The sequence below is a fragment of the Geotrypetes seraphini genome, chromosome 9, assembly GCF_902459505.1.
Source record: "Geotrypetes seraphini chromosome 9, aGeoSer1.1, whole genome shotgun sequence".
Classification (NCBI taxonomy): domain Eukaryota; kingdom Metazoa; phylum Chordata; class Amphibia; order Gymnophiona; family Dermophiidae; genus Geotrypetes; species Geotrypetes seraphini.
Window position 1 is genome coordinate 144,757,192 of NC_047092.1, and position 21,619 is coordinate 144,778,810.

General features: G+C 42.4%; 2 protein-coding genes across 2 annotated transcripts in view; both read left to right on the forward strand.

The window, feature by feature from the left end:
* Positions 1–15,575, forward strand: part of ACSL3 (acyl-CoA synthetase long chain family member 3) — a 192,159-nt gene extending 176,584 nt beyond the window's left edge. The window contains exons 13-15 of the mRNA XM_033957807.1: positions 10,299–10,413; positions 10,983–11,140; positions 15,153–15,575. Of these exons, the coding sequence (XP_033813698.1) occupies positions 10,299–10,413; positions 10,983–11,140; positions 15,153–15,310 (431 nt within the window). The 3' untranslated portion in view covers positions 15,311–15,575. The remainder of the gene's footprint in view (positions 1–10,298; positions 10,414–10,982; positions 11,141–15,152) is intronic.
* A 185-nt stretch (positions 15,576–15,760) lies between these two features.
* Positions 15,761–21,619, forward strand: part of KCNE4 (potassium voltage-gated channel subfamily E regulatory subunit 4) — a 65,561-nt gene continuing 59,702 nt past the window's right edge. The window contains exon 1 of the mRNA XM_033957808.1: positions 15,761–17,233. The gene's annotated coding sequence lies outside the window, so the exon portion shown is untranslated. The remainder of the gene's footprint in view (positions 17,234–21,619) is intronic.

Consider the following 21,619-nt stretch of genomic DNA (forward strand, 5'->3'; position numbering starts at 1 on the left):
TTATCAATAACAGACTATGGAACTTGTCCATACCTTTCTTAAAATCAGCTACGCTATCCGCTCTTACCACATCCTCCAATTGGTTTTAAAAGTATTTCCTTGTAACATCATCGAGTGTCCCCCTAGTCTTTGTAATTTTTGACAGAGTGAAAAATTGATCCACTTGATTCTACTCCACTCAGGATTTTGTAGACTTAAATCATATCTCCCCCCAGCCGTCTCTTTTCCAAGCTGAAGAGCTCTAACCATTTTAGTCTTTCCTCATACGAGAGGAGTTCCATCCCCTTTACCATCTTGGTTACTTACCTGTAACGTGTTATCCAGGGACATCAGGCAGATATTATCACAGCCCGCCCATCTCCCCTAGTTGGCTTCTTCACTTGGGCATAGAACTGATGACCTCACAAACCAGCCTCAGGCAAGAAGGCACTCGTGCATGTGTGGTGCAGGCAGTTTTGAAGCTTCACTGAAACCTTAGTGATGGTACATTTTAGCACTGTCCATACCGGGCCCCATGGATGACATTACCCATCTGTGAGAATATCTGCCAGCTGTCCCTGGATAACATCTGTTACAGGTAGGTAACTGTGCTTTATCTGCTGAATCTACTGTGTTATGTGACAAGGCTAGCTTAGAGGTAAAATGAAATTTAATAATGACTAGATGAAGCAGCCACCAATAATTTTCTAGATTTTAGAGTTATGTATGACAGTAAATAGTCAAATGTTTAGAAATTTATGATAGCAATAGCTGGCAGCAATTGACCCCAAAATGATCTTAAAAACAAAGGAGGGGGTTATATCTGTTCTTACTACAGTGGTCAAGGATAAGGGATGGATCAGAACAATTGTCACTGGCCCTGATCCAGCTGGTGTTTACTTATGAATAATTATCTAGTTGCTAATTCTAGTGAGCAGATACCAGAAAGCCTCACCGGTGGAGTACAGATTTGAAGAGCAAGCCATGGGCGTGGAGATATTAGTGCTGGTGTACAAAACATCCTGATTTGCTGAAATAGTCTGACACTTTAATTGTTTCCTAGTTTCAGTTAAAATGTTTTTTATGTTGGATTAGAAATGTTGCTAAATGTTTGACTAGAAGCAGCTAGATCACCTTTTTTCAGCCTTTTCAGTTATTGGCAACTGAAAATCTTGTCACCTATTTCTAAGTCCAGTGGCATTAACTTGTATGTTTCAAGTGATAGTCAGAATACATTATTAATTTTGTAAAAGATAACCCCTTTTCATTAATATTTTGGCATTATTTTACTAGATGAAAGTTTATGCAATAAGACCATTCTGTTACGTCCCTTCCAGATTCTAGGTGTTCAAATCCTTCCCGCAATCTGAGAGTTGCAGAAATCCAAACACTTTTCTGAGCACGTGCTCCTCCTACCTTAGAGAGAGAGAGAGCCCCCTGCAGTTTCAATTTCTGTAAGCAATCCATGTAGAAGTCTTCTGATCTGCTCTGCATCTTTTTCTTATTTTGGTCACTTAAAGTTCTTTTTTTTTTTCAGTGGCTTTGGTGCCATGAGACCCCTTGCAGTGTCCTCTGCCGGAAGAAAGGATGCAGTTCCATGGAGCCGGACTGCTGCTTCACAGAGAAACTTCTGTGAGCCTGTGGAGCCAGCCTGCTGTGTGCTACCCTTCTCAGACTCTCATGGTTCATTCCCCTGGGAGCTGTCTTGCTTGCTGACCTGGTCAGTGGTTTAAGCGCAGATTGTATGTGTCCTGTGTAAAAGTACCTCCGGGTTTCAGGGTGCAGGCTGCATTTCCTGTCCCCTAGTAGTGTGAAGAGGTTGTGTGGAGGCGGAGGTTACAGTTGGAATCTATCCAACTGGCAGTCAAAAGATCTTCAAGTCTGGTCATTTTGGAGTAGTTCTGAGGCAGAAAATCTTTTTCCTCCATTCAGCTGCAGTGTAAAGAGCTGGCAGGCAGGCACTTCAGAGATTGTGACTACATCTCCATTATTTCCTAAGGGAGCTTCAGGGGTGGTCAGTCGAACTCTGTAAAACTTTTTTTTTTTTTAATAGAGTTTCTGAGGATAAGAGTTCAGGTCTCCCACATCCCCAAACCGCAATTTTTTTTTTTTTTTTTAAGTGTTCATTTTTACCGCTTTTGGTTCAAATTCACTCGTGGTGACCATCTTGGATTTATATCTATCTTTTTTTTTTTCTAAGCTTCATTTCTGCCTCAATACCCCTCGATTTTGTTGAAAATCAATTGAGATGGACTCAGCCCCATATCTGTTGACTACATGTTTGGATTGCGCCATATTGGCATCAAGACAGCATCCTTGTACCGCAGCATACTTGGGGGATAGAGTGTGAGCTTCGGGCTTTGCTTCCTCCGGGTCCTTCAGTGCTAGGGAGCCGGCCTGGGTCTGTGATGAGGTCAAAAAGTCTCACCCAGAGGCTGTTTTGGACCCTGGTGCCAAACGTCTGTACCCAAGTCTGGGAATTCCTTTTGTGCGGTGTGATTACCTCAGTGGGACCCAGTAGTAGCTAAAGGGTGTGAATTTTACCCAAATTTCAATCGGCTCTTCTGGAAAGTGTATACTTCGAACGCAACTACTTTGACGTAGCTAACTTGCTCGTCACCTTCCTTCAAGCCGGCCACTCTGGTGCCAGAGATCCCCTGTGCAGGAGCCCTCTTATCCAGCTACCTCTGTTCTGGACTGCATTAGTTATCATACAGATATTATGCCTATTCTATTTCCTGACACTGTTTCTATTATATCCTGCTGATACCTTTACCGGGATTAGTCAGCATGATATCTTGGAGCCTCCGGATTTGGGTGAGGACCCCACCATCCACAGACTTTAAGTGTCTGTCCACCATTTCATTGCTGATGCCCTGAAAGAGCTTAAATTGGATGCTCAACCTTCATAGAAACATAGAAAAATGACGGCAGAAAAGGGCCAAAGCCCATCAAGTCTGCCCACTCTATTGACCCTTCTCCTTGATTTTGCTCACCACCCCCTGCCCTTACCTCATTAGAGATCCCACATGAATATCCCATTTATTTTTGAAATCTGACACGCTGTTGGCCTCAATCACCTGCCGTGGGAGTTCATTCCAATGATCGACCACCCTCTCAGTGAAGAAATACTTTCTGGAGTCACCATGAAATTTCCCTCCCCTGATTTTCAGCGGATGCCCTCTGGTGGAAGAAGGTCCTATAAGACGGAAGATATCCTCTTCCACCTCGATACGACCCGTGATATATTTAAATGTCTCGATCATGTCCCCTCTCTCTCTTCATTCTTCAAGTGAGTACAGCTGCAATTTATTCAGCCTTACTTCATACGGAAGATCTTTGAGCCCCGAGACCATCCTGGTGGCCATCCGCTGAACTGACTCCATTCTCAGCACATCTTTCCGGTAATGTGGTCTCCAGAATTGAACACAATATTCCAAATGAGGTCTCACCATGGATCTGTACAGTGGCATTATGACCTCTGGCATCCTGCTGATAAAACCTCTACGGATACAACCCATCATTTGCCTTGCCTTAGAGGAAGCCTTTTCCACTTGATTGGCAGTTTTCATGTCATCACTAATGATTACTCCTAAATCCTGTTCTTCCGTGGTCCTAACTAAGGTCTCACCATTTAACGTGTAAGTCCTGCACAAATTTCTTTTACCCAGGTGCATCACTTTGCATTTTTTAGCATTGAAGTTAAGCTGCCAAGTCGATGACCATTGTTCTAATAGTAGTAGGTCCTGTGTCATATTGTCAGGCATAGTGCTTTTACCTACTATGTTGCACAGTTTGGCGTCGTCGGCGAACAATGATATTTTTCCTCTGAGCCCTTGGGTCAAATCACTTATGAATATGTTGAATAGGATTGGACCCAAGACCGAGCCCTGTGGTACTCCACTGGTCACATTCGATGTTTTGGATGGGGTACCATTTACCATCACTCTCTGAAGTCTATCGTTCAGCCAATCCTTAACCCATGCAGCTAGTGTTTCCCCTAATCCCAGTGATTTCAACTTGTTCAATAACCTACGGTGAGGGACGCTGTCAAAAGCTTTGCTGAAGTCCAAATACACTACGTCCAGGGACTCCCCGGCATCCAGTTGTCTTGTTACCCAGTCGAAGAAGCTAATCAGATTTGATTGGCAGGACCTGCCTTTGGTAAATCCATGTTGATGGGGATCACGTAGATCTTCTTCATCCAGGATTGTATCAAGTTTCTGTTTGATCAGTGTTTCCATGAGTTTGCATACTATGGATGTGAGACTTACCGGTCTGTAATTCGCCGTCTCTGTCCTGCAGCCCTTTTTGTGGAGTGGAATAACGTTAGCTGTTTTCCAGTCCAAGGGGACTCTTCCCGTGCTTAGGGAGAGATTGAAGAGCACAGATAATGGTTCCGCCAGGACTTCCCTCAGCTCTCTGAGCACCCTGGGGTGTAGGTTGTCTGGTCCCATAGCTTTGTTTACTTTGAGTCTTGAAAGTTCGCAGTAGACGCTACTGGGCGTAAACTTGAAGTCTTGAAATGGGTCTTTCTGGCTTTCCCTTGTCCGTAAAAGTGGACCGGATCCCGGCTCCTCACAGGTGAAAACCGAGCAGAAGTATTCATTTAGTAGTTCGGCCTTAGTGGAATCCGATTCTGCATAATTCCCGTCCGATTTCCTGAGTCGTTCTATCCCATCTTTGTTTCTTTTCCTGTCACTAATATACCTAAAGACGGATTTATCCCCTTTCTTAATGTTCCGCGCTAGATTCTCCTCTATTCGGAGCTTGGCCTCTCTGACTGCCTTCTTGACAGCTTTAGACCTGTCCTGATAGTGTTCTTTTGCCTCCTGCTTTCCTAAATGTTTGTAGGCAATAAATGCTTTTTTCTTCTCCTTAATGAGGTCCGAAATTTCAGTACTGAACCACTGGAGTCTTTTGTTTCTCCGACTTTTGCTGACCGTTTTTGCGTAGTGATTTGTTGCTTCATGCAGGGTGGATTTCAGAGTCGACCACATATTCTCCACGTTGTCAGTTTGTGCTTGGTTTTGCAGCTCCCGATGGACAAAATCTCCCATGCGTTCGAAGTCTGTGCCTCTAAAGTTGAGGACTCTCGTCACTGTATTTGATCTAGAGAAACCCCACTTGAGGTTAAGCCATATCATGTTGTGGTCGCTAGAGGCCAGCGTATCGCCTACCGATACTTCTGTGACACTGTCTCCATTGGTGAGTACCAGGTCCAGTATCGCCTGGTTTCTAGTGGGCTCCAGTACCATTTGTTTGAGTCGTGTACCCTTCTATGTCTCAGCATTCATTCTAATGTGCTGACCTCCTTTTTTCTGTCCCACCCACAGTTTATCAGTTTGGTGATGGGGCATTGGGATACCCCATAAAGCTATTTCCGGCTCTCTATAGCTATGGCTAGGTTTTATCCACTGACTCCTGATTTTCAACAGCTTTTTGAGCAGCCCAAGTTGGATTAGTCTGTGTCCTCCTTAGTGATGGGGGTGTAATGCTTAGACTCCCAGGATTGCAGAGTGGACATTATCTTAAAAAAGATTTTTGAAGAGGCGTTTTCAGGTATCTTGACTGTGGTGTCAGGCTCCTTTGCAGCGTGTGCTTGTAACACGAGATTGCATCGGGTACCCTCTGTGGAGGAGGATGCTTGTCCCCAGCTAGTGATGGAAGGTGTGGATTATGTGGCGGATGTCCTTTATGATCTCATCAGAGATCTCAGTAAGGTCTTGGTTTACACTGTGTTGGCACGCTGGACTCTTTGGATCCGTGATTGGGCTGGGGACTCTGCCTTCAAGGCCACTTTAAGCAGACTTCCTTTCAAGGGTCAGCTTCTTTTTGGGAAAGGTCTAGATGACCTCATGGCTTGTGTTGCTGATCGCCACCCTAAGTCTCTTCCTGTTAACTAGTCTCACCGGACTTTGGGAGGGGACCATAGTATTTTACATCATCCTCGGACTCTTCCACCCAAAGATATTCCCAGGGATACTGACCCTAATTACAATAATTCCAATTTTAGACATCCTCAGGCATCCGGCTCCCATGCCGCTGCTGCTCCAAAAAAGTTCCAATGATGCTAGAAGTCAGGTGAGACTTCCTCATATCAGGGCTAGCTCTCTGTTTACCAGGAGTGGGTTTGAATATCCTCGGATCAATGGGTGTTGGACATCATTTGGGAGGGGCACAAGACAGACTTCTTTTGTCTGCCTCCGGATTTATTTCTGGACTCTCCGGCAGGTTAGCTGGAGAAGGAGTTCCTGCAGCGTCTCTTGGACATCCGAGTAGTAGAGCCCATTCCAGATGTCAAATCGGGCTTAGGCAGATACTCCTTATACTTCATTGTGCCAAAGACGGGCTCAGAGGACTGGAGACCCATTCTGGATCTTGAGTCAGTCATTCCTTGCAGATTTCTCATTGCCACATGGAAACCATGCACACAGTCATAGCTGCTGTCTCTCCCGGGAAATTTCTAGCATCCTTGGATCTCACAGAAGTTTGCCTCCATATTCCAATCTACCCAAAGCATCACAGGTTTCTCCATTTCTATGTTCTGCAAAAGCATTTCCAGTTTGCAGCTTTGCTCTTTGGGCTTGCAACAGTGCCCCACACTTTCATCAAGGTGTAATGGTAGTTGTAGTGACCTTTCTCTGCAGGCAGGATGTCCAGGTCCATCCTTACTTGGGGCGACTGGTTGATCTGGGCTCCATCTTGACAGAAGTGTGGTGGAGATGGTGGTGTCTGCTCCAATGCTTGGGTTGGATTGTCAACTTCAAGAAGAGCCAGTTGACGCTGTTGCAGACCTTGGAGTATCTGGGCCTTTTCTTCAACATCCTGCAGGAATGTGTGTTTCTTCCCAAGTCACACAGACAGAAACTTCAGAAACAAATCAAAGATCTCCTGGATTTTCCGGTTCCCACAGCCTGGCATTATTGTAGGTGCTGGGTTCCATGGCAACCTCTCTGGAGGCAGCCCCATGGACCAGAGTGCACATGCGCCCTCTACATGAGTCCTTCCTCTCTGTGGTCTCTGCAGCGTAATTCACTTCGGTCTGCTCTGATGGCTTCAGCGAAAGGCTCTCCGCCAGGCAAACCTCTTCAGATCACGGAGAGGATCACTCTCATGATGGATGCCAGCCTGTCGGGTTGGGGTGCTCACTGCAGGGACCGTTCCATTCAGGGGCAGTGGACTCCACATCAGAAGCGTTGGTCGATCAATCTTCTGGAGCTTCAGACTATTTGGCTGGTGTTACTCATTCTCCAGCCCACTCTGTATTAATTTTGTAATGTTATATTATATGTTCTTATTCTTTTTCAATTTGTAAAGTCACTTTGACCTTTTGCATTAAGTGGGATACCAAATGTACAATAAACATAAAGTGGTGCGAGTGTTCTTAGACAATGCCAAGGCAGAGGCATATGTGAATTGCCGAGGGGGTAAAAGAAGCGCTCCCTTGGGCCAGGAAGCTCGCACACGGCAGGTTAGTTCTACATTGTTCCTCAATGTTTTTCCGTGTTGGCTATTTATTACTTGTTTTCATATTTTGCAAACCAGACCATAACAGAAATTGTTTTTTGCAGCCGGGGAGGTTCCCCCTTGCCCCCTTTTTGTCATGAATTTGTTCCAGTATGGTTGATTGGCTTTGGGACTGAACAGTGGGCTCTAACTCTCTAAGGTAGAAGGAGCACATGCTCAGAAAAGTGTTTGGATTTCTGCAACTCCCAGATTGCGGGAAGGGATTGAACACCTAGAGTATGGAATCCTACAGGGACAAAGTGAAAAAGGGTGACGGGACAAAAGCGCGCGAGATATCAGCATGCCGACATTGCAGCGTGGAGAATTCGGCGCAAGACACCAGTGCGCCGGCAAAAAACTTACTTTTAAAGAACTCTGACAGGGGGTGTGGGGGGAACCCCCCACTTTATTTTATAGTCTTCGCGCTGCCGTTGGGGGTGGGTGGGTACAACCCCCCCCCCCCCCATCATAGAGAAAACTTAACTTTTTCCGAAAAGATCAGAAAAAAGTTAAGTTTACTCTACCCCCCCCCCCCCCGCCCCAACAGCAGCGGGAAGATTCTGAAGTAAACTGGGGAGGTTCCCCACTCACACCCTGTGTCGGAGCTCTTTCAAAGTAACTTTTTCACCGGCGCGCTGGTGTCTTGCGCCAAATTGTCTGCGCTGCAATATCGGCACACTGATGTCTTGCACACGAATGACTACGAACTGTGAAAAAGTGGGGATGGAACTGTAGTGTGCACATCAATCAGAGATAAAATAAGTGAACAAATATTTATTTAAAGTCAATAAGACAGTCTTTATCAAATATTGCATTCAGTATTTGATAGACTGTTTTATTGACTTTTTAAATAAGTATTTGTGCACTTTTATCTGGTTGATGTGTACAGTTTCATCCCCACTTTTTCCCTTTCTGTTAGTTTCTCGTGGGGTTTGCTTCCTTGCTTTTGCTTTGTGTTTTGTTTTATCCTACAGGGACCAATAGAGAGATTGTTATTGAAGGTAAAAACCTAATCTTCCATTATTTCATCACAATATTTGCAAACCTAGTAGCTTTTTATACGTACACTTTGAAGCAGAACCCCTTTCTGTTAAATCTCATCTATTTATATACTGTATGATTAGGGAAAGCTGAACATTAAAGCTGTGCATATATTAAGGTTTGTTGCCATCTAGGTTGGCTAATTGAATTGCTTCAGTCTCAGGATCTTATGCAATATGTTCTGTAGCCAGATTTAAAAACTACTAAGCACTTGTATGTTAGCTTATAAAAGTAAAAGCATGTACATATGATCTTTCAGAATACAATGAGACCTTCTCAGGGGACTACATGGAAGGAAGTTGAATTTCCTACAGATAGTGGCAGCTATTTAGCAGTCTGTCCTGAGATGTTTTATCTGTACTATTGATTACTTTTTATTCTGTGTTACTGACCAGGGAATATTAAGTGCACATTTCTCACACATTCTGGTCATCAGAACATGGCTGGGGCAGACAAGCTTTGGTTGCAGTACTGCCAACCATTTCTACATCTTGATTTCCAAAGCATCACTAGCATGAAAGAAATTCCTTCATTAAAAATGTTATGAGAGGGCATGAACCCAAAATGTATGGATTCCTAGGCTGTTCTGTGGTTACTGCTTCCACCTAAACGATGCATATTAAATAAAGCATGCTATTCTTCAACAGAATGTTTTCTTTTGTTTTTAGCTTTTGCCCTTATATAATAATTCTTGACACATTTACGCAGACATTGTTATAAGGTACCACCTATGATGAGTTTATAGTATATATATTAACACTTATTAAGCCATCTTTATTGATCAAAGTATTAATAAGTGTCATCCTTACCACAACATCATAGATAATAGATTTTAACTACATTTTAATTACATGTTATGTCACTAACTAATAGGACACCAGTAATAGTGATTAGAAATACTTTACCATTGATCGTTTGGAGTAATCTATTAACTGTTTAATTAGTAGGGTTTTTGGTTTTCTGTTTACAATTTTTTTTTTTTTTTTTTTGCAGTCTCTGGCACTTGACAGAGGCTTTCTTATCAGCTGTAGCAGAGCAGTACTGAGAAGGGAAACAGATTTCTGGAAATGTAGAGTTTTCAGCAACAGAACAGTAGAGATGACCAAATAACCATTGTGCAGCCAAGCATATTTATTTATTTTTAAAATGTATACGCCGCCTAAAGCTAGGGAAAGCACACTGCTGCTTGATACAGATTGTGTTTCAGATATTCTGTCTATATCAGGAGTCCAAACATATCTAAAATGTGGATATTTCAGATGTAAAGGGTTATGTACACATCACAATATGCAGTATGGAACCTTTAACACCCTGGTGTTCAGTCTAGCTTGTGAGCTGCTCATCTTCCTCTGCATTACCCTTTACATCTTAAATATACACATTTGGATTTATAGTTGGACTCCTGATACAGGCAGTATAGCTGAAACAAGTCCCTTAAGCAGTAGCAGTGTGCTATCCCATGTTATCTGAACAATTGCTAATAAAGGACCCTTTTAGAAGACCTCCACTGTTCTGTTGTTGGGTTTTCAGCAATTTATCTAACAGTGCCCATAATAGCAGGAAGCTGGCACTGCCTTAGGCACCAGAGATTGTAGAAAAAAAAACTCCCCACAAAAAACTGAATACCAACAACAATCTAGATAACTTGATATAAATGGCAAAAATGTACATTAGATGCACTTAGACACAATTTATGATCGCTCTGTGGTACTAACATTTAACCTGTAATGTTTCATTTCTGGAAATTAACTGCTTTTGCTTTTTAATAGATCGTAAAAAGGACCTCGTAAAGCTGCAGGCAGGAGAGTATGTGTCACTTGCCAAAGTGGAGTCTGCTTTGAAGAATATGTCATTAATAGATAACATCTGTGCATATGCAAACAGGTATGAAAAGTGACTAGCTGACCTCTTTCCAGAACCCAATGAAAGTGCAACTGAAGTATCTGCGATTTCAGAAAGCTCTGTCTACATTGAAAACGGAAAAGATCTTCTAAGGTGTTATGTCTTGGGCAACAGCATTATGCTAGAAATGAAATGTTTCAGATTTTTCCATTAGTCTGCATTATTCAAAATATATAAAAAGTAAAACACTTTCTATTTTGCCATTTTAATAGCTAAAACGTATTAGTCAGCTTTTTTGGTTACTTATGCTGGTTAAATCCACTGTACAGTAGTAGATCCTGGCTCCCCACAAAAGGTATTGCAGTTTTTAACTCTAGTTCAAGGATATCAAAGATTTTTGTCTGGATTCCTTGTACTTTTTATAGAAGTAGATTGCTACAGTGTTTTACTGATTTAATTAAAAATACACGGATAGGCAATGGGTGTTAATTCACAATAATGACATTGAGCAGGTCACTTTTCTGAGTTGTATCTGGAGAACTTCAGTTTTTTCCTGTCTTGGTCTGCCCTCTATCACAAGCATAATATTTACAAAGTTTTGTCCTTTGCAGTGACCAAAGTTATGTCATTGGATTTGTTGTGCCAAGTCAAAGGGAGCTACTAGAACTAGCAAAAAGGAAAGGAGTTAATGGGACCTTGGAAGAGCTCTGCAACAACCGGGAAATAGAAAATGAGGTGCTAAAGGTGATGATAGAGTCTTCTGCTTCAGGTGAGATATATGAATTATTACCATTAGTTGTCTTTGTGATAGTAAACATTGAGACATATTTTCAAATCACTTAGACTTATGGAACTTTGTAAGTCTGTGTGTTTTGAAAATGAGTCCCATCGTTTCTCTGGGCTTTGTACTTTAATACTATAATAATTTTGCATCTAAAACATGCAGTGTCACCAGAAGCGGTGGAAAAGTTTTACACCTTTTTACATTTTCACCCGCGAATTTTGAAAAACCGCAAATGTGGTTTAGGAGCTGATTGGAGGCAGAGAGGGCAGCTGGGGCACCAGCAGATGCTGAAAATCATTCTCAGTATTTTTCAAACGCCTCTTCCTGGTACAAAAGTCAGACTACACCAATCAGGAGCTGCTTTGACATGCCAGATTTATTAATTACTAAATCAAAAATCTTGATTGCACATTCTTTGGAAGAAGCTCCATTTTTTTGCAATGGTATAGCCTATGAATAGGTCAAGTGGTCATTGCCCTTTACCTCTCCTATACCCAGGATCTCCTAGTCTTCCAGGCACTGTTCAGTTCTTCACATGACCTTCCTGGTCTCTCAGGCCATTTAAAGATCATTCCAGCCATTGCCGGTTCCTCTGGTTGCCATTGGTCACTCACTCCAGTCATCTCCAGACATTCTGGTAGTCAGTCCCTCTGGTCACTCTGGGCCCTACTGGTCACTCTGGTTGCCAGCATCTCGTGTCTCCATGGGTTCTGGACACCGCTGGTCCCTCTGGTTACAGTCCTTTTGGCTCCAGCTAGTCCATCAGATTCCTTTGCTGCTCAGCACCGGTCTCTCCACCAGCCACTGTCAGCCCGAACCTCTCTGGTACACTGGTCTCTCCACATCCCCTCTGGTCACCAGTCATTCCCTAAGGACTCCCCCGATCATTCAGGTACTCTGCTGAGGACTCTCCCTAGCCCCTCAGGCGCTCTTTCTGAGTATTTTCCAGGTTACTCAGATGCCCTCTCATTGTCCCTCCCCTGGTTGTCAAGCTCAAGGGCACTCTAGTCCCTTCATGCTCTATCACATAGACCCACTCTGGGCTACTACTGGTCTGTCTGGTTGCCAAACTCTGTGACCCTGTCAGAGGACTCTCCATTCCCTCAGCCACTCTCTCTGGGCCTTCTACTCGTCATCAAGCTTGAGGGCTCTCCTGTCCCTCCAAGCTCTACCAGGTAGGCAATAAAGGGCAGGGTCTCTCTCTCTCTCTCTCTGTCTCCTGCACCATGCCCCCTGTCAGCAATGGTCAGCACCTCTACTACACCGGGTCTCCTGTCAGCACCGGCCAGTACTGGGCTTACCAGGAGTTAGACTGAAGCCACCTTTCCTTCTCCTGAGGATCACCTGGCTCCAGAAGGAGCTCCTGGTTTTCTCTGCCCTCTGCTTGTGACCTGTCTTTTCAGCACCATTGTTCCTCAGGGTGAATGAACAGCTCCCAGCAGTCTTTTCAGGATGTTATGCAGATTAGTTCTTTCTTTCAACTGCATCAGGCTCCTTCTGCTTGCCTGGGATAGGAATTTCACCCTATCACATAGCCATAAGTAATTTAGGTAGTGTCTGTCAGATCTGTACTACAGAATGGTGCAGTTTTTGCTTTCCCCTTAGTTTTAAATAGTGCAATCTCCCAGTTGTCTACAACACTCCTCTTTATAGTCAGCCATGTCCATTAATACCATCACTCAATCTTTGTCTGATGGCTTAATGACAAAGATGTTTCCTGGCCAAGCCTCTTAATTGCTTCATTGTGAGGGATATCTTTCCATACCAATTTCTCAAATGTTTGTATTAGAGGATTTGTGTTCCCAGGAGGAATCCATTTGCTGTTGTGTTTTACAATAGATCTGAAAAAAGTGAGAAAGGAAAATTACACATCAACCAGAGATAAAATAATCGAGGATTTATTCCAACACAATGAAACAATAAATATTCTCAATGGAAAATTATAATATTAAATACAATCTGTATAGTAGACCCTAACATCGAATCCAATTTGTATAGCAGACCCGACAAAGGAAGCGCATTACTGCACATTGTTCTTCAATGGTGCAATCTTGCAATGGAGCGTCCATGTTTCTGACCTCGTGGCAGCCACACGACTAAAGGCCAAGCGCTGAACTGTACAGACAATGTACAAGTACATATATTGCATTTCACTAGCTCTATTCCGGTTATCTCATAATTTAACAATTGCTTTTAATTTATACCACCGAAAGCAGTATTCATAAGAACATAAGAAACGCCCTCACCGGATCAGACCGAGGTCCATCTAGTCCGGTGATCTGCACACGCAGTGGGCCAGTTAGGTACTCCTTTTTGGAGACCCGAATTTCCCGTATCCCTCAATATTCAGAAGACTTGGGGTAATGTGCACCTAGGCATGGTGCAGTGTCAACCTATAGCTAATTGTGGTATTAGGTAATAAATCTGCTAATTTTGTATGAGAGTGGATTTGCATTTCCTGTAGTTTTCAATGTTGTGAGGACAATTTTCAAAGCCACTCGTACCAGTGTAAATAGGCTGTCTGAAAATGACTCAACCGTTCCCAAAACAAAAGTACATGCAGGGATCAACAGTGTTGGTGAGAGACGGTAGGAGGCCATAGCTGCATAATTTTTTTACATTTTCAAAATTTACGCACATTTTTCACCAAAAGTATAACCCTTCAGATAATGCAAATCTATACAGCTATGTTTTCCTGGACAGTTTTCAGAGGGTTTCAACAAAACAGGAGAACCACCTCCAAAGGATTATTTTACTGTTCCTTATTCCAAAATCTGTTTTCAGCAATATGTTGTATTTGAATAATGATAGAATTTATACAAATAGCTGTCTTATTTTTTTCATCCATCCTGAAGTGCTTGCCTCAGTTTTTAATATTTATTCCTGGTAGAATTCTGCACACAATATTTTAAAATTCTGCAAAGTTTATTTATAGTGTTTTGCATAGAACCTCCTTCACCCTAAGGCCTGAAATTCCTTCCTGCCTTTTCCTTTCTCAGACTCCAGCCTCCTCAGTTCCCTCTCTGTCACGCCAGCTGCAGTTCTGTATCTTCTAAATACTTCCCCTCTCTCATTCATACCCTGAATCTCTTCTCTGGCCCCCATGGTTGGACATCTCTTGCTCCTTCTCTCCACTGGCTAAGAATTACTTTATCCTTTTCCACCCCCCTTTTGGTTTGGGTCATTCTCTCTTCCTCTTTCTACCATCCCCCTCATCCCCATTTGTGAGCCCAGCACATCACTTGCTCACTCACAGAATCCCCATCCCCATGGTCTGGCATCTCTCTGTCCTTCTCTCCACTGACCAAGCATGTCTTCCTCCCTTCCTACCTTTCCACCCCTCTTTCTGGTCTGGGTCACTCTCCTCCCCCCACCCACCCCCTAAACACACACACATGTTCAGCATTCATGTCCCCTCCTCTCCCCTCTCTCTGGGTCTGGGTCACTTACTCTTATCGATACCAGCATTTCCCCTACCTGCAGTACTTCCCAAAGCAGTGGCTGGCTGGTAGAGGCAATGATATGAACAGGCTGCTTGCGGCCGGCCCTGCTAGGGCCTTTCCTCTGCCACATCATTGATCTATGATATCACTTCTTGTAGATGGATGATGCAGCAGGAAAAAGAACCTGGTAGGCCAGCCACAAACAATCTGTTAATAGCGCTGCTTCTGCCAGCTAGCCAGCCGCTGCTGCTTTGGGAGGGCATGTGGGGACGGGAGATGCTGGATCTACACGGGGAGTTGGAGAGAATAAGGGAGGCCAGACCGTGTGGGGGGAGGGTGCAGGTCAGAAGCTGGAAGGAGAGCAGAAGGGCTTGGCTTAATAGGAGTGTAAGAGATGGCCTGGGCCAAGGGAGACTTGGAAGGTCTGCATTGAATTCTGCGCTGCATAGTTGTAGAGAATTCCATTATGAGTAAATGTTGCAAAGGGAAACCAGTTTGCCAGAATTTTGACTTGATTTATCTTTTGATTTGCTTTCTTTGGTTTTTATTATTAGCTGCCCTGGAAAAATTTGAAATTCCACGAAAAATTCGCTTGAGCCCTGAGCCCTGGACCCCTGAAACCGGTCTTGTCACAGACGCTTTCAAGCTGAAGCGGAAAGAGCTTAAAACGCATTATCAGGCTGACATTGAACGAATGTATGGCAGAAAATGATGCACCCCCTTCATATCCCATGGCAGTGAGCTCAGATCAAATAGGAAATTACTTGAACTGTGATCTCTCAACATTTGAGACCAAAAAGGAAAAAATAATAGCCAAGAGTACAGTTCCTCCTTTTCTGTGTATACTGTTATATTGAGCAGCGTACATAATCTTCAACTGACAGAATTAGCAAAATATTAATATGTAAAACCTGTATCTATCCTTTTTTACCACTTGTCTTTTATTTCTTCTTTCCCTTACCCTACCCCCCCCCCCCCCCCAAAAAAAAAAAAAAGTCATCATTATACAGAACATAGTGTGGATTTTCCTCAGTTAAGAATGGTTTTAGAAGGCTCACATTTTTAAATCTGTTCCCTCAATCCTCTTATTATTCTGTCTGGAGCTTTGTAAAGGGCAGTGTATAGAAGGATAGGATTACTGTACATAAAAAATGAGTAATTTAAGGGCCTTTTTCTTCTTGTGGCATTTAACACAAAAAGGATGTTGATGTGAAATTATGTATATTGAAACTCTGTTAATAGATCAAATCAGCGTTGGAGGTGTGTGCTGCTGTGTAATTTATATATAGTATTGTAGCAGAGAAGAAAGGAAAACACAGATTACAGCACATGAAATATTATATATGGTCCAGATTTAAATATTTGTTCTGAATGTCTGCTGGTGGTGGCATTACACTATGTTTATTATATGTGTAAAATGCGACACTGGGGGCTTTGATGGCATTCTTTGATACACAACCACACTCTGGGAATGTGCAAAATATATATATGTATATGTATGTATATGAACTATATATATGTATGTGTACTATATAAACTCCAGTTTAACAGATTTCATTTTTTGCCAACTTTCGTTTCTTGCATGCAATAGAATACTCTCCTTCTCACAATTTTTCAGATGCCACAAACAAGAGTGGCTCAGCCACTATTAAAGAACCTGAATTTTTAGTAACTCTGTAGGAATCTGGAATAAGACAGCAATGAGCATATGCTTAGAGCCATAATGAGAAGTAAATAGTGAAAAGATGAGAAATGCTGAATCAACTGCTTTTAAACGTATTTGAGTAATAGAATCTCATGCCGTCAACATGTACAAACCTCCTGTAGTATTTTGGCATCATTTCCTGCTTCCAAACAGTTTTGCTAAGGTTCTGAAATGCTGCAAGTGTCACACCTCCTTACCCTGCTTTTGAATGTGTAATGGGAGCAAGGGTGCTTGAGTGTCCTTCAGTCTTGTGGTGACTGGAAGTCTCAACTTTCCTGTTTGTCATTTACTGTAAATATACTGTATATACTTTAAACCAAGATTTTTGGGCCTCGGTTTATATTTGAGTCCACCAGATAGCCAGTGCTTTTATCCTCCCTTTTTAATGACAGCCCATTGTTTTCCTTCATTCATACCGTGCCCCCCACCCTAGTGACTGTCGCTGCACACTTGCACGCCCCACCGATGACAGGTGCTGCTTTCCTGCAGCCCTCCTGATGACCAGCACTGCTCTCCTATATGCACCACCCTGCACTCCTCCCTGCTGACACCACATTCTCTTTGCCAGCTCTGGCACTCAATCAAACTAACTTCAGTGCTATCATGGGCCAGTGCAGGGGCCTTGCGTATCTGTGCGTGCTCAAAGCCTGCTGGCTCCCACACCCTCTGAGAATCTCAGAGAAGGCTTGAGCCTGAAGGCCTTGAGCATGTGCAGATGCTCAAGGCCCTGCACCAGCTCAGCATACACTGTCAAGTAACAGCTTCCTTCGGTGTTGTGGCAACAAGCTAACTGGTTGAACTGAATATGCTTGGAGGCAAGGCAGTGCCAGTGTTGGCAACTGGAAATGTGCTGCTTACTGCCATGGGGATGAGACTGCTCAAAGGGACTCCACAGAGGACTCTTCAACTGGTGGGGCCTTGCCAGCCAAGGTAATCGTTTTTATTGCTTTGGAGGGGGGAGGAGAGGAGTACCAGGCAGAAATATTAGAATGAGATCTGAGGTTCCAGTGGAGTAGACTTAGGAATAAAATCAGAATATATTTTTTATGATGGTGTAGTAGGTGTGTGTAATGCTGACCAAGGAGATGTGGAAGGCAAAACAGTAACAACTCAGGAAAGCCTGGGATAGGCATGGAGGATCTGCTGCAAACAAATAATAATAATAACTTTATTCTTTTATACCGCCATAACCAAAAGTTCTAGGCAGTTTACACTAAAAAGAGCTAGACAATCAGTGAAATACAATAATACAGTAAACAATACAAATACTTGTAAAATAGAATTTCAGTAATAAAACTCACTAAGTAATAAACTTATCGAACAAAGTGGTCTTAATTAATTTCCAAAAACTGCAATAGGATAACGTAGCTTGCTGAATACATTTACCTAACCAAGATTGTTGCCTACCAGTTTGAAATGCTAGGGTCCTATCTAAGAAGGTCTTATATCTACACCCATTAGGGACCAAGGAAGTATGGCTGGGTGAGAAAAACAAACCTTTGGATTACAACCAGCCAGTTTGGTATTTGTTTTTATTTGGAAGAAGGAATAAGAAGGGGAAGCCTTTTCAGTTTGCTAAGTGTTGCTTTTCTTTGCCTTGCCCTTTCTCTCTTAAAGGCAATTTTACCACCGTCTTAACTTGCAGTCACGTCATCTTCTGTCTCTGTCCTTATCCTTTCATTCTAGAATAATTCTCTTAGTAGGTTCTTCCCCTATTTCTAGGCCTATAATCTCCCCTGACCCTGTTATTTCAGGGCATTTCCCTCTACAATTTCCACTAAATAGCCCTCAACCCTTGGCAGTTTCCTGTCCAGGGCTGAGTCTGAAACCTGCTGGAGGCATCAGGAACTCATCTTTTCAGGCTGCAAACTCTTCCCAGTCTAGAATCAAAGGCAGTATTGAGATGAAATTGCTGTGAATGTGTTGGAGTGCCATAGAAATGATAAGTAACAGTAGCAATGATAATAGAAAGGTGGATATTTCTGGTATTTTTTGCACTAGACTTATGGCAAAGATGACTAGTCTATGTAGACTTTCTCACCAGGATCACCCAAATTTCTAATCTCAGTTTATATTTGAGTCAACTTTTTTCATCCTATTTTTGGGGGAAAAAGGGTCGAGTCACCTTGGTTTATAATCAGATCGGTTTATATTCAAGTATATATGGTATGTTAACTCATTAGAAGTGGCTTGGCAGAGGGAATGATCATCTGTGCAAGTGAGATTTTAACATAGTGACTAAAATATAGAAACATGATGGCAAATAAAGGCTAAATAGTCCATCCAGTCTGTCCATCCACAGCAGCCACCATCATCTACACTCCCTAAGAGATCCCATGTGCCTGTCCCGTGCTTTCTTGAACTCAATCTGTCTCCACCACCTCTACCAGGAGATTCCACCTTTTCTGGTTAAAAAAAAAAAAAATTATTTCCTTAGATTACTCCTGAGCCTATCACCTCTTTAACTTCACCCTATGCCCTCTCATTTCGGAGCTTCCATTCAAATGAAAGAGACTCGCCTCATGCGCATTTATGCTATGTAGGTACTTAAATGTCTCTATTATATCTCCCACCTTTCCTCTAAATTATACATATTGAGATCTTTAAGTCTGTCCCCCATATGCCTTAAGATGAAGACCACTGATCGACTCCATCCTGTTTATATCTTTTTGAAGGTGCGGTCTCCAGAATTGCACATAATAGTCTAAATGAGCTCTCACCAGTCTTATTCGATGGCATCAATGCCTCCTTTTTTCTACTGGCGATACCACTCCCTATACACCCTAGTATCTTTATATCTTTTGCCATCACATTTTCAACCTTGGCCACCTTAAGATCATCAGATATGATCACACCCCACACCCAAGTCTCATTCCTCTTTCATGCATAAAAGTTCTTCACTGCTTAAGCTGTACCGTTCCCTCATGTTTTTGCAGCCCAAATGCATGACCTTGCATTTCTTAGCATTAAATCTTAGCTGTCAAATTTCAAATCATTCTTCAAGCTTCGTTAGTTCTTCCTCATATTGTTCACAGCATCAGGAGTATCTATTCTATTGCAGATTTTGATATCCGCAAAGAGGCAAATCTTATCCGACAGCCCTTCAGCAACATTGCTTACAAAAATGTAAAAAATAACAGGCCCAAGAACCAAACCTTGAGGCACACACTGGTAACATCCCTTTCCTCAGAGTGATCTCCATTGACCACTACCCTCTGTCACCTTCCACTCAATCAGTTCCTGATCCAGTCCATCACTTTGGGGCCCATACTGAGGGCACTCCGCTTATTTAGACCCCTGTGTGGAACACTGTCAAAGGCTTTGCTAAAATCTAAACACACCACATCTAGCGTACATCCTCTATCCAATTCTCTGGTCATCCAGTCAAAGAAATTGATCTGATTTGTCTGACAAAACCTACCTCTAGTGAATCCATGTTTCCTGTGGTCCTGTAATTCACTGGAGTCTAGAAATGCCACTGTTCTATTTTAAAAGTGTTTCCATTAATTTGCTTACCACAGAAGTCAGATTTACTGACCTGTAGTTCCCTACTTCTTCCTTACTTCCACTTTTGTGGAGAGGAACCACATCCGCTCTTCTCCAGTCCTCTGGTACCACTCCAAATTCTAAGCATTGAAAAGGTCAGTTAGCGGAGCATCCAGCCCCATCACTTTGTCCAGTTTTAGTTTAGCTCCTTATAAAGACAATTCTCTGAAAATCGATCAGGGTCTACCACACCTCCAGTGCATCACCTGTTAGCATAGAGCAGAAATACTTATCAAGCAATTCAGCTTTATCTTTCACTTCTACATATTCCTCCCCTTCACCTTTGAGTCTCACAATGCCACTTTTGCATGTCTTCCTATCACTAATATATCTAAAAAAAAGTCTTGTCCCCCTGTTTTCCCATCTCAGCAATTTTTTCTTCCATTTGAATTTTTGCTTTCCTGACTACTCAACCAGTCTCTCGTAATTTTTCTAGATATTTTTGCCCGTCTTCCTCTTTCTGTGTAATCATATTTTAACTGATCATTAAAATGCTAATCATTTTGTACAGCTCTTACTACTGAAATTTTGAGCTGCAGAGATTTTGCATTAGACCTGCAGTGCAAATTTTTAAGAAACCTTCTTTTTCTGAATCTTTCCCTAGAGCAGCCCGCAGCCCTATGATCACAACCACAGTGATGCCGGTGACTCCATAGAAATGCGTAAAAATGACACACCTATGTATTTTGAGCTGGGTCGCAACACCAAATAGTGCACATGATCCCATTTGGGCTTGTGATCCACAGTTTGGGAAAACCTGCCCTAGAGTCTATCCAAACTTATTAGAAAGCAATATGTTGTGGAGATTTGATACACCAGATGTAAGCTATTCTGCTGCTTACATTCAGTCCTCAGTTCCTACCTTCCTAAAATGTCCGTGCTGCACATTCCTTTTTCTCATATTTGCTGGGTAAGCAGGAAGATATTAAACGTAATTTATAGTATTATATATGCCCATACAACAGTGCGCTATACCTGTTCTGGAGGTGCACAGCCTAAGTAAAAACTGCACTCTTGCAGACTCCTATCTTGCATAATGTTAGGATATGATATTATAATATACTCCAAAGGCTAAGTTCCTAAAGCAATTTTGGTATGAAATATTTTGTGACGGAATGCTGTGATTGGGTAGAAGTGTACACATAAGTCTACAAAAGTCAAGTAATTTGAGTCTTCTATTGTAAAATATCATCTCCCTCCCCATCATTTCTTTATAAGGCTTGAAGCTTTTGTGTGTGTCTCGCATACTAGAATTATCCTTGTCTACCCAGGTTGGGCTAATTGCTTACATATACTGTTCTTGATCTGTGGTATATGATTATTTTTGGCTTATGGAAACTTTGTACCATTTTAACTTTGATTAAATTTTAGATGATTTCAATTTTAAATATCTATTTGTACTGTATGTATAATGATTGATTGTGAACCGCCTAGAACTCCTGGGTATGGTGGTATATAAAAATAAACTATTATTATTATTATTAAACATTACTTTTATTTCTTCTCCTTTCGTCTGCTGGTTCAATCCCTGATCTTAAGTACCTTAGACTACTGCAGTATTATATACTTGTGATCTCTCAAGAAAACCATCAAATGACAGAATTGTCCAAAATGCTGCAGTCCGTCTCATTTATTGCCTCAAGAAATCAGACCATGTAAGCCCATATTACAAAAAACTTCACTGGAAGCGGTTCATCCCCAACCTATCTGTCTCACCAATTTGAATTCCCAGGCACAACTAATACACACAGTACCTACTTGTTCGCTTTT